The sequence below is a fragment of the Poecilia reticulata genome, chromosome 18, assembly GCF_904066995.2.
Source record: "Poecilia reticulata chromosome 18, P_reticulata-male-v2, whole genome shotgun sequence".
Classification (NCBI taxonomy): Eukaryota; Metazoa; Chordata; class Actinopteri; order Cyprinodontiformes; family Poeciliidae; genus Poecilia; species Poecilia reticulata.
This window is the reverse complement of record NC_088847.1, coordinates 25,401,605-25,414,361: the sequence shown is the minus strand read 5'-3', so window position 1 is coordinate 25,414,361 and position 12,757 is coordinate 25,401,605. Positions and strand designations below refer to the sequence as shown.

At 44.2% G+C, this 12,757-nt stretch overlaps 1 protein-coding gene across 2 annotated transcripts; it reads left to right on the top strand.

The window, feature by feature from the left end:
• The first annotated feature begins 574 nt into the window (after positions 1 to 574).
• LOC145548484 (uncharacterized) lies at positions 575 to 11,152 on the top strand. Of its 2 annotated transcripts, XM_081598938.1 has the most exons (6): positions 575 to 950; positions 3,434 to 3,469; positions 3,697 to 4,294; positions 4,377 to 4,604; positions 9,043 to 9,097; positions 9,790 to 11,152. In XM_081598938.1, the coding sequence occupies exons 3-6, from the start codon at positions 4,087 to 4,089 to the stop codon at positions 9,902 to 9,904; spliced, it is 606 nt and encodes a 201-aa protein (XP_081455064.1). In that variant the 5' UTR covers positions 575 to 950; positions 3,434 to 3,469; positions 3,697 to 4,086; the 3' UTR covers positions 9,905 to 11,152. The 2 variants fall into 2 exon arrangements, with proteins under 2 accessions (XP_081455064.1, XP_081455065.1); XM_081598939.1 differs by lacking the exons at positions 575 to 950; positions 3,434 to 3,469 and having other exon boundaries at positions 3,493 to 4,294.
• The last annotated feature ends 1,605 nt before the right edge of the window (positions 11,153 to 12,757 follow it).

Genomic DNA, 12,757 nt, shown 5'->3' with positions numbered 1-12,757 from the left:
CACAAGGACATTCTTAAAATAAACATTCTATTTACAAACAAAACTGAAATAGAAAAATGCGTATCTGATTGGCCGCTTCAACCTGAAAGGGTTAATACAGAAACTCCGTGTTGCCTCTTCTGTCAACTCGGCTACGGGAGCCTCAGTGTCTCACCAAACCTCTCCATCAACTAAGAAAAAATAAAACATGCTGCCCTCTGCAGAGTGCAACTAAAAATATGTGCCTAAATGAAACAACAAATGAAACTTTGGTTCCACTCCGGTAACCTTTGCACAACTTATAATAAACATAAAATATTTTACATCACTTTGTCTACACCTACTTAAAATCATTAAATTAATTATGCTGTATCTGTATAGCTGCTGATGGCGGCAGCTATACATATATATATATATATATATATATATATATATATATAATGTTATTGCGTTGCATACAATTATACAAAAAGTTTGTTTACCGTGGTACATGATTGTATTATCAAAGTATAACATTTTGTAATTTGGCAACAAAAGCAGAAATATTGTCTCCTTCCAGCTGCTACCATCAGGGGGCGCCGGTCTCCTTCATCCCAAATATCTTCAGCATCACATCCTAAAACAGTCTTCCTCTTTCTCTCAGCTGAAGTTCCTCCATATGTCCTTTTTCCAGTTTCATCCAGTGTGTTTTAATTTAGTATAATTTAGGAAATATTAACCTAACATTTTGACACACTTTGATCAAATTCTTGCTCATGAATAAAAACAGTTAACATTCCTCCATGTTTGTCAGAATACCTTGAACTTTCCTAATTATACATCCTTCCTGGCCTGCAGCCCCTCCTCTCTCTGCCCCTCCTCTCTCTGCCTGCAGCAGGAAGTAGGCGGCTCAGTGAGCCGTTCTCAGCTTCAGCCAAACATCGTCAGGTCACTGAGAAGAACAATGGAAGGAACATCTCACTGTCTGATCTGTAAGTAAAGTTTTAGTCTCTTTCTGCTGGATCAGCATTTCTCTCTGTCTGAGACACTGGAGACATTTTACTGGATGGAATTTAATAGGATCTGGTGATAGAATCACTGTGGGGCTGTAAACTTGTGCGTTTAGCATTGATTTGATTGTCTAATACAGGGTTTTTCAACCTTTTTTCAGCCAAGCTACATTGTTTTAATTAAAAAAATCTCGAGGCCACCAGCCAAAATGTAAACAAAGATGCTCTGTAGCCGCCTATATTACATATATAGTCATTTTTATCAAAGTGTCTTGAATAGGAATCAAACACAAAAAATGTATTTTTATCATATTTTACATTTCTTATTTCAAATTGCACTTAACATGTCCACTTCAAAAACACACCTGAACACCTGAACAGTGCCGCAACACTAATTCTCTTGTTTTAATGTAAAATGCTCTGCACCTGCTGCCATCTAGTGGTGAGAACATTACATGATTACGCCGCTAGTCACTGCTACAGCAGACACTCAAAGATGGCATTATTTGCAGATAATTCATTTTCAAAAAATCTTTTAAAATCAATTACCGTATTTTTCAAACTATAGCGCGCACCATACTAGCGCCTTCAAAACAAAAAAAACACTGGAAGCTGCTCTCGGTTTTCCATAAGGACCCAGCAGAGGGCAGCAGAGTGCCTCGTCCTAATAAATCTGCTGCATATATTAAGGACGCAGCACTCCGTCTCCAAAGCGGAACCATGGTTTCGTTCACACCGAGCTTATAAGTGCAGCGGCTCTATTTCCCTCCTGTAGTGCCAGATCGACAGCCCGCAACTTAAAAGCTGCATGATATGAGTTTGAAAACGTTTCTCTGTCGTGCCTGCTGCTAGCATGTGCTTGTTTCTAAATGAAAAATAGCACGTTCTTCTTTTGATTTACAATTTTGACTTCTAATGATTCACTTCCTGCTAGAGAGCCCCCTGGTGGTTGACGAAAAATACACAGCAAAGCCACAGCGGGCTACAATCCGCATGGTTCAAAGTTTAGGAAAAAGTAGCAGCTTATAGTCCGGAAAATACGGTACCATAGGTGAAATTGAATAATTTCCACGGCACACCTGACGATCACTCACCGCGGAACAGTGGTTGAAAAACACTGATTTAGAACAAGCACATGCTAGCAGCCATGCTAGCAGCAGGCAAACGGAGAAATGTTTTCAAACTCACATGATGCAGCTTCTAAGTTGAGGAGTATCGATCTGGCAGGACAGGAGGGAAATGGAGCCGCTGTATGTAAACTCAGTGTGAACAAAACCGGATCTGGAGACGGAGAACTGCGTCCTCAATATATCCATCAGTTATTAGGACGCAGCTCTCTGCTGCCCTCTGCTGGGTCCTTATGGGAAACAGAGCGGCAGAGACACCAGCGGCCTGCAGCCCGGTGCGGCTGATATATGTAAGTTTCTGGGAGGTTAAAAAAATTTGAAGGTACAATTTATAGTATGGTGCGCTCATAGTCCGGAAAATACGGTAATTGGTCTTAAAATATTATAACTATCTGCAAATAATGCCATCTTTGAGTGTCGGCTGTAGCAGTGACTAGCGGCTTAATCATGTAATGTTCTTACCACTAGATGGCAGCAGGTGCAGAGCATTTTACATTAAAACAAGAGAATTAGTGATGCATGAATGTTACTACATTCATTCATCACACCACAGTGTTGTTGCTGTTCAGGTGTATTTTTGAAGTGGACATGTTAAGTGCAATTTGAAATAAGAAATGTAAAATATGATAAAAATAATTTTTTGTATTGATTCCTGTACAAGACACTTTGATAAGAATGACTAAATATGTAATATAGGCGGCTACAGAGTATCTTTGTTTACATTTTTGGTTGGTGGTGCCTCGGGATTTTTTCAATTAAAATAACGTACCTTGGCTCAAAAAAGGTTGAAAAACACTGCTCTAAATGAAAATTAGCGCGTTCTTCTTTGATTTCCAATTTTGACTTCCAATGATTCACTTCCTGCTAAAGAGCCCCCTGGTGGTTGAAGAAAAATCCACAGAAAAGCCGCACCGGGCTGCACGGTTCCAAGAGTAGGAAAGAAGTAGCAGCTTGTGGTCCGGAAAATACGGGAGGTGAAAATGGATAATTTCCACGGCGCACCTGACGATCACTCACGGTTCACTAGTGGGCCGCGGCACAGTGGTTGAAAAACACTGGTCTAATAAAGTGTCAAGAGTTGATGTCTGTTGTGAATCAGCGTTAAATAAAGCAATTAATTGACCTTTATAAGTAACAGCATCTAAAAAATAAAAACTTCAGAGCACATTATATTTAACATCCATCCATCCATTTTCTTACACCCTGGTCCCTCAGTGGGGTCGGGAGGGTTGCTGGTGCCCATCTCCAGCTAACGTTCCGGGCGAGAGGCGGGGTTTATATTTAACATGTCCAGTTTTACTTTATAATGAATAAATATATATTTTATTTATCCTCTAGTTCTGATCTTCTTGCTGAGCTGCTCAACAGATGAAGGTTGGTGAACTTCTGTTACATTAAAATGATTTTAAATATTCAAAGATGTTCTTTGGATTAAATGTTACTTATCCATCCATTTTCTTTACACCCTTGTCCCTTAGTGGGGTCGGGAGGTGCTGGTGCCTCTCCAGATAACGTTTTAAAAAAATTATTTGAGTAATTATTGGATATTATGCATTCTAGTTTTAGTAACAACTGAAATTATTTAAATTTGACATTTCCAGTCTCTCCAGCTGCTCTGACTGTGAGTCCCAGCAGATCTCAGTTCTTTGAAAGAGAATCAGTGACTCTGACCTGTGAGGATGGAAACATCTCTGATGGAGGGACTGTGAGGAGAAACACAAGCAAAGGAGCCAGTAAACAGTGTGGAGATGGATTTGGGAGATCAGTTGGTTCTACCTGTAGCATCACCTTGTTCCCATCAGACTCAGGTGTGTACTGGTGTGAGTCCACATCTGGATCCTCCCCCAGCAGCAGCAGCAGCATCCAGCTCTCTGTCTCTGGTAAGATCAGACTGTGGAGTTAGTGTTGCTGTGTGGAAATGGATGAAATGCTGTAGTTTGTCTCTGTGTTGAGGTGGATCAGTGATCCTGCAGAGTCCTGTCCTCCCTGTGATGGAGGGAGATGACGTCACTCTGAGCTGCAGAGCAAAGAGTCCAGCCCACAACCTCCCAGCTGCTTTCTATAAAGATGGCTCCTTCATTGGTGATGGACCATCAGGTCACATGACCCTCCTCCATGTCTCCAGCTCTGATGAAGGCCTCTACCAGTGCAGCATCAGCGGTCAGGGAGAGTCTCCATCCAGCTGGATCTGGGTCAAAGGTCAGAGGATTTAAAATATTGTTTAACTTTGGTTTTCATTAAAAACTGTTTGGCAATTATCAAATAAAAAACTTTATTCTAGAGAAACCACCATCTGCTTCTGGTCCTCCACCCTCTCCTTCACCTCCATCATCACCATCTTCACCTCCATCATCATCATCATCATCATCATCATCATCATCATCTTCACCTTCCTCCCAGTCTCATCTCTTCATGCTCCTGACTCCACCATGTGTGATTTTTGGGTTTTACTCCCTGATTCTGGTTCTGCTGATTCAGCTGTTTAGAAATGTTCAGAGAAAATCTGAAGGTGAGACAAACCTTTGTTCCTCCATCCAGTTTTATCTAAAAACAATCATTACAGTTAATTTTAATCCATTTACTCCCATTTTTGTAACTAAAGACGTTAAAAGAGAACGTTACTTAAGGCTACAACAGACTTCATGCAACGTTCTGAAATCGGTTCTTACTGACGTGACAAAATGACATCATCTTGTTGTCAGAGAGTCGTCTGCCGAACTCGACACCAGACCCAGTCGAACCATTTCAGAGCTCTGATTGGTCAGAAGTTAGTTGTGCTTCATGCAGAAATGCTCTCAGACAGCAATGTTGATATTTAATATTTTCATGAGGTTTCATGAAAAAGCTAAATCTTAATTTATACTAAAGTCTTTTAATAGAAACTCAGGATGTCGACCACAGAGGGAACATCCAAGGCAGCTCAGGTCGGGTTTCCTCTCCAGAACCGCTGCAGAAATGAGAATCCACACAGATCAGACATGGATACTGTAAACGATAATCTATCAAACGTGATAAGGATTTATATACATTCTTAAGATTCTTCATCAAAAAACTATAAATATGACTGATGAATGGTTAATAACTGCTGGATGGAAATTGTAACATTGCTGTTGACAGAGTAGAAAAGTCTGGAGCTGAGGCTCCGTCTGTGTGACGGTTTCCTAAAAACCAGTCAGAGGACAAGAGGAGGGAGAGATAGTTATACATACAGGAGCAGGAGGGGGGTCTGCCAGGTGGTCTGCACCGCAGCATGACAGGTGTGTGAATAGGAACATGATGAAACCATGTGACAATGTGCCGACTGTTCAGCTTCACATGAAGCATGATGGGGCCGATCGATTGCAGTGACATGAAAATGTCACATCTTCAACAGAAAAACAAATCAAATCAAGGTGAAACTGTGTTTATGTTCTTGGATTTGTAGCAGAACTAAAGTTAAAATAGAAACCGGATTCCGAAAAAGTTGGGACACTAAACAAATGGTGAATAAAAACTGCAATGATGTGGAGGTGGCAAATGTCAATATTTTATTCACAATAGAACATAGATGGCAGATCAAAAGTTTAATCTGAGTAAAAGTAACATTTTAAAGGAAAAATATGTTGATTCAAATTTCACAGTGTCTACAAATCCCAAAAAAGTTGGGACAAGTAGCAATAAGTGGCTGGAAAAAGGAAATTGAACATACAACAAACAACTGGAAGCCCAATTAACACTAATTAGGTCAATTGACAACATGATTGGGTATAAAAAGCTTCTTAGAGTGTCAGTGTCTCTATGAAGCTGAGATGGTAAGAGGATCACCAATTCCACCATTGTTGTGCAGAAAGATGGTGCAGCAATACCAGAGTGGTGTTACCCAGCGTAAAATAGCAAAGACTTTTAAGTTATCATCATCAACCGTGCATGACATCATCAAAAGATTCAGAGAATCTGAAACAATCGCTGTGCGTAACGGTCAAGGCCGTAAAACTCTACTTGTGATCTCCGGTCCCTTAAACGTCACTGCACCTCAAACAGGAATGTCGCTGTCTAGGAAATAACAGCCTGGGCTCAGGAATACTTCCAGAAAGCATCGTCAGTGAACACAATCCATCCGCCACTGCAGCTGAAACTACAGGGCAAAGAGGAAGCCATTTCTAAGCTCCACCAGCTCAGCCGTTTGCACTGATCCAGGAGTCATTTAAAATGGAGGGAGGCAAAATGGACGACTGTTCTGTGGTCAGATGAGTCACGATTTGAAGTTCTTTATGGACACTGGGACGCCATGTCATCCGGACCAGAGAGGACAAGGATAACCCAAGTTGTTATCAACGCTCCGTTCAGAAGCTGCATCACTGATGGTCTGGGTTGCCTGAGTGCTGGTGGCCTGGGCAGCTTGCATGTCTGGAAAGGACCATTAATGCAGAGAATTATGTTCAGGTTCTAGAAGAACATTTGCTCCCATCTAGACGTCGTCATGTCTTTCAGGGAAGACCCTGCATTTTTCAACAACATGATGCCAGACCACATTCTGCAGCAACCACAACATCATGGCTACGTAGGAGAAGGATCCGGGTACTGAAATGTCCAGCCTGCAGTCCAGATCTTTCACCTATAGAGAACATTTGGCACATCATAAAGAGGAAGGTGCCACAAAGAAGGCCCAAGAAGATTGAACAGTTAGAGGCCTGATGGGAGAGCACCCCAAGGCGTTCCCAAGCCAGCCGAGAGACATAGTCCCTCCAGCATGTCCTGGGTCTTCCCCAAGACCTCCTTCCAGTGGGATGTGCCCAGAACACCTGGGCACATCCCAGGCACATCTGCCTGGGATGTGCCCAGGCAGATGTGCCTGGGATGTGCCCATGATGTGCTCATGACCAGAGGGACATGGTCGAACGCCTTCTCCAAGTCAACAAAACACATGTAGACCGGTTGGGCGAACTCCCAGAACCCTTCAGGACCCTGCTGAGGATGTAGAGCTGGTCCAGTGTTCCACGACCAGAACCAGAACCACACTGCTTTTCCTGAGTCCGAGGTTCAACTATCCGATGGACCCTCCTCTCCAGGACCCCTGAATAGACCTTAATAGGGAGGCTTAAGAGTGTGACCCCCCTGTAATTGGAGCACACCCTCCGGTCCCCCTTTTTAAACAGGGGGACCACCACCCCAGTCTGCCAATCAGGGGAACTGCCCCCGATGTCCATGTGACGTCCCGAGTTGAAGTCAGCAGCACATCATCCCCACTATAAACAGTGTTGGTGCTGCACTGCTTCCCCCTCCTGAGACGCCGGATGGTGGACCAGAATCGCCTCGAAGCCATACAGAAGTCTGTCTCCATGGCCTCTCCAAACTCCTCCCACGCCCGAGTTTTTGCCTCAACGACAACCCGAGCCGCATGCCGTTTCGCCTGCCGGTACCCATCAGCTGCTTCTGGAGTCCCACAGGCCAAAAAGGCCCAATAGGACTCCTTCTTCAGCTTGACAGCATCCCTCACCGAAGGTGTCCACCAACGGGTTCGAGGGTTGCCGCCGCGACAGGCACCAACAACCTTGCGGCCGCAGCTCCAATAAGCCACCTCGGCAATGGAGGCACGGAACATGGTCCACTCAGACTCAATGTCCCCAACCTCCCCCAGAACGTGTTCGAAGTTCTGCCGGAGATGAGAGTTGAAGCTCCGTCTCACAGGGGACTCCGCCAGACGTTCCCAGCAGACCCTCACTACACGTTTGGGCCTGCCAGATCTGACCGGCTTCCTCCCCCACCACCGGAGCCAACTCGTCACCAGGTAGTGGTCAGTGGACAGCTCCGCACCTCTCTTCACCCGAGTGTCCAAGACATACGGCCGCAAATCCGATGAGACGATGACAAAGTCAATCATCGAACTGCGTCCTGGTGCCAAGTGCACATATGGACGCCCTTATGCCTGAACATGGTGTTCGTGATGGACAATCCGTAACGAGCACAGAAGTCCAACAACAGATCACCACTCGAGTTCAGATTGGGGGGGGTGTTCCTCCCAACCACGCCTCTCCAGGTCTCACTGTCATTGCCCACGTGAGCGTTGAAGTCCCCCAGTAGAACAAGGGAGTCCCCAGGAGGGGCACTGTCCAGTAGCCCCTCTAAGGACTCCAAGAAGGGTGGGTAATCTGAACTGCTGTTCGGCCCATAAGCACAAACAACAGTCAGAACCCGTCCCCCCACCCGTAGGCGGAGGGAGGCTACCCTCTCGTTCACCGGGGTGAACCCCAACGTACAGGCGCCCAGATGGGGGCCAACAAGTATGCCCACTCCAGCCCGGCGCCTCTCACCGTGGGCAACTCCAGAGTGGAAGTACGCCCAGCCCCTCTCAAGGAAACTGGTTCCAGAACCAGAGCCATGCGTCGAGGTGAGGCCGACTATTTCTAGCCGGAACCTCTCAGCCTCGCATACCAGCTCCGGTTCCTTCCCCACCAGAGAGGTGACGTTCCACGTCCCAAGAGCTTCTGCAGCCGAGGATCAGACCGCCAGGGTCCCCTCCCTCGGCTGCCGCCCGTAACACAAGGCACCCGACCCCTTTGGCCCCTCTGACAGGTGGTGAGCCCATCGGAAGGGGGACCCACGTCTCCTCTTCGGGCTGAGCCCGGCCGGGCTCCGCGGGTAAAAGCCTGGCCACCAGGCGCTCGCCATTGTGCCCCACCTCCAGGCCTGGCTCCAGAGTGGGGCCCCGGTGACCCGCGTCCGGGCGAGGGAACGCCAGATCCAAAGTTATTCTCCATCATAGGGGTCTTCGGGCTGCGCTTTGTCTGGTTCCTCACCTAGGACCTGTCTGCCTTGGGTGACCAGGGGCATAAAGCCCCAGACAGCATAGCTCCTAGGATCACTGGGACACTCAAACCCTCCACCACGATTTTTCTGCACCTTAATTATTTCAAAAGTTTCAACACATCCATCAGTACTGAACAATGAATGTTTGTTTCATTTTGCAGTGACCGACCCGGTGAAGATGAATTATGTTCGTTATCGACAGAAGCAGAACCAGAGGTAAAACTCTCTAAATTATGAGATTATTTTCTGCTTCTTGCTTTAAATCGTGTGGCAGAAACGACCAACTGTGACCCTTAGAATCAGATGAACTCAGTTCAGTTCTGCATCAAACTGTGTTTCTCCATAGAGGCAGATTTTATGTGTGTGAATCTTTGTGTCATAAACCTGTTTTATATTCTTTATATTCCCATGAAGGCAAAGCATCAGTAACTCAGACTGAAGGTGGACGATGTGGCAGACTGGATAAGTTTATGACCCACAGTGAAGATGCCACAGTCTGAAAGGACAATCCTCTTACCCAGAACCGGCCCAGGCCTCCATGGGGCCCTGGGTCCAATCTGGTTCTGGGGCCTCTAGTTCTGCTGCAGTCATCTGAACAATCAGACGATTAGATCCTTCAAACACCTGATATAAACTTATTACATCTCTGGCAGAGATCCGGGGGCCGTAAGCAGCCGTTTAGTTTGGTTATGCCTTGGGCCGGCCCTGCTCTTCAGCTTTAAACCTCCTGATTGGGTCTGAGGACCCAAATGCTTAGATTAGAGGTTGTGGCTTTAAGTTTGGTGAATTAGTAAAGTCCATGCAGGAACCTAAAGTCACATGAATTATAAAACAGGAACAAACATTAAAACAGTCATTTTATCCTCTCATGGTTTCATTTCTGAGGATGATTTCTGGTTTCTCTCCAGGGTGGAGATGATGATTCCTCTGGTGGTGAATCCTGAAGGTTTCTCTCCCCCAACATCAGATCTTCACCCAGCGAGCCTGAAAGACGATGCTGAGGGAAAAGATGCTGAGGAATAACTGATGACCTGCAGCTGAGGCTCAGATATGATCCACAAACATCCTGCTGTTCATTGTTTAAAATCTTATAAACTCAGTTTATATGTTTAAAGTGTTGATATTGCACTGAAAAAAACAAGTTGATTATTTTATGTGGAAAATATGTTAATTCAAGAATACAAAATTAAACAGGGCTATACAGTGGTGCAGTTGGTAGAGCTGTTGCCTTGCAGCAAGAAGGTTCTGGGTTCGATTCCCGGCCCCAGTTTTCCTGCATGGAGTCTCCATGTTCTCCCTGCATGGTGGGTTTTCTCTGGGTACTCAGGTTTCCTCCCACAGTCCAAAAACATGACTGTCAGGTTAATTGGTCTGTCTAAATTGTCCCTAGGTGTGAGTGTGTGTGTGCATGGTTGTGTGTCTCTGTGTTGCCCTGCGACAGACTGGTGACCTGTCCAGGTGACCCCGCCTCTCGCCCGGTACGTTAGCTGGAGAGGAGCCAGAACCTTCTTTCCCCACTGAGGGACAAGATGTTAGGAAATGGATGGATGGATATTTATTTCTTCAATATTATTTTTCATATCAGTGTTAATGTCATGAGGCTGATGACTCCATGACACTTTCAATTTGACTCATTAGGATTTGATTAAGAACCAGATTTGTTCTTTGTAATTTCTGTCCAGTAAAACTATTAATCTATAATCAATAGACAGATCTATATAAAGATATAATCCATGTTTCTGTCTCATATTTGTATGGCATTAAAAGGAACTTTAGTTTTTCCACTGAAAGCTCTGGTTTGCACAATAAATGCCATGTGGGTGAAGTTTTATGGATGATGCTCTGATGTCCCATTCTCCTGAAGGCAGCACAGAGCTGCACCACCAGAAACACTGAAGAGAAGAAGAGCTTTGATTAATGTAGTTACAGTTCTATCCATGTTTTAATGCTGCAGCTCAGTCGGTTGCTAATAGTTCAAAGTTTAAACTGGCATGTTGAACATCTTTTATCTGGTCATTTTGTGGAATATTTAACAACTAGAAAATGGAAAAGAATAAGAATATATTCTCCACTCTGATTGGCTGTTAGGCCTACAGATTTTAACTTGAATGTTTGTTGCATTTTTCATAGACGCTGTGAAAATAATTTCTATTCTCATGACTTTTTTGTTCTCTGGGAAATTATTTTTGATGATAAATACAGAAACAAGCATAAAAATCAAAACATCTACAATAGTGATAGTAATATTAATGATAAAATAATATTGTTTGGTGGGGGGGGGGGTGGGCTGAAAAAGGTTGAGAAACTGATTTCTCAACTTATAAATGAATATATTTATATTAAATGAAAGTTTTCACTTTTAATAGTTTTGCTGTGTTTTTCTAACCAAACTATATTTTCATGACTTTAATTAGAAAAATAAAAATGAAACTAAAACTCCTTTCCAATGTTCAGCTTTGTGTGTTTGTGATCTTTATATTGAATAAACTCAACATGAATTTTGAGTTTATTTTCCTCAGCAGATGATAAAAACTGTTAGTCTGAACCGTCATGGCAGATTCTGTTGTAGTGAACCAGCAGAGAGCAAAGGGAGGGTGTGAGCAGCACGTACACGAGGTGATTGGCAGCGCTAAGCCCTTAATTCACAGCCAGAGAACTAAAGAGAGACTCTATAGGACGTATTTAAAGGTTCTGGAGCGGTCCAGTCAGTACCCAGACCTGAACCTACCTACAGGAAGCTGATGCTCCATGTTGCCTAGCAACAAAATCCTTACAGGAAGCTGATGCTCCATGTTGCCTAGCAACAGACTGAAACCTGAAAACACCTGGAGAAGAAGAGCCTGGAGTAGTGGGTCCAACTCAGCTCTGACCAAGAACTGCAGACAGAACCAGAACCGACTCGTCTTCACTGATGTCACTGAGGGAAGGAGGTTGATGATCCAAACAAACATCGTCTGAACCAACCGGGTCAGACATGCTGAGGACATCTGGGTCACATGCTTCACCTCTGGGTCGCCTCAGCACACACAGCTTGAACATAAAGTTTAGAGAATTATTCTTTAACTGCAGAGTTAGTTTTTATAGTTTTTAAATACTTTTAGGCTTTATTGTCCTTTAGGACATGAACAGGAGGGACGACCTGCAGCCAAACCTGAGAATCAAACCCAGAGCAGCGACTGCAGCCTCCAAACACCCTGGATGGTTTTAACACCTTTACACTGATGATGATGATGATGTTAGTGGAAAATAACTGACTGGTTTCAGTTCCTTTAGAAAACAGGAAGAAGTTTAAAAAAAAAAAGCCAAAGCAGCAGAACCCTGAGGTCCGTTTCTCAGGAGGTTGAGTTTCAGAACCTGCTGCAGTTCAGTCAGTTTAAAAACATTTAAAAATCTGATCTGATTCCAGGTTCATGCATTAGTGTCCACTTCAGTGGTCTGTGAGCGTTTATGACATAAGAACCAACAAGAACCAGAAGAAAATGGCTTCAGGCGGCTGTCCACTGTAGTGACCATCTCTATCTGCTCCTCTTTGTTTCAGGTTCCAACTGGAGGTCAGGTAGAACTGTTTCCTTAGTCCTGACCCCCACTGATTCCCCTCAGTGACCTGAAAGGTCAGCAGGTCAGGACTCAGACCTGCGGCGGCCATGTTGAGGCCTCCATGTTGGAGTCACATGTTTTATCCCTGTTTCACCTCAGCAACCGTAACTTTTCTGAAGTTTCATGATTTATATAGTAAATTTTAGAAAACATTTTTAATTTACATAGTTTTAAATATTTTTAGACTTTATTGTCCTTTATTGTCCTTTATTGTCCTTTGTTGTGCTGGACATGAACAGGAGGGACGACCTGCTGCAGTTCAGTCAGATTAAAAACATT

Coding starts and splice junctions, on each gene's coding strand:
- LOC145548484 (XM_081598938.1), top strand. CDS start 4,087: ATGGAGGGAGATGACGTCACTCTGAGCTGCAGAGCAAAGAGTCCAGCC. Junction 4,295..4,376: donor CAGCTGGATCTGGGTCAAAG/GTCAGAGGATTT, acceptor ACTTTATTCTAG/AGAAACCACCATCTGCTTCT. Junction 9,098..9,789: donor CGACAGAAGCAGAACCAGAG/GTAAAACTCTCT, acceptor GTTTCTCTCCAG/GGTGGAGATGATGATTCCTC.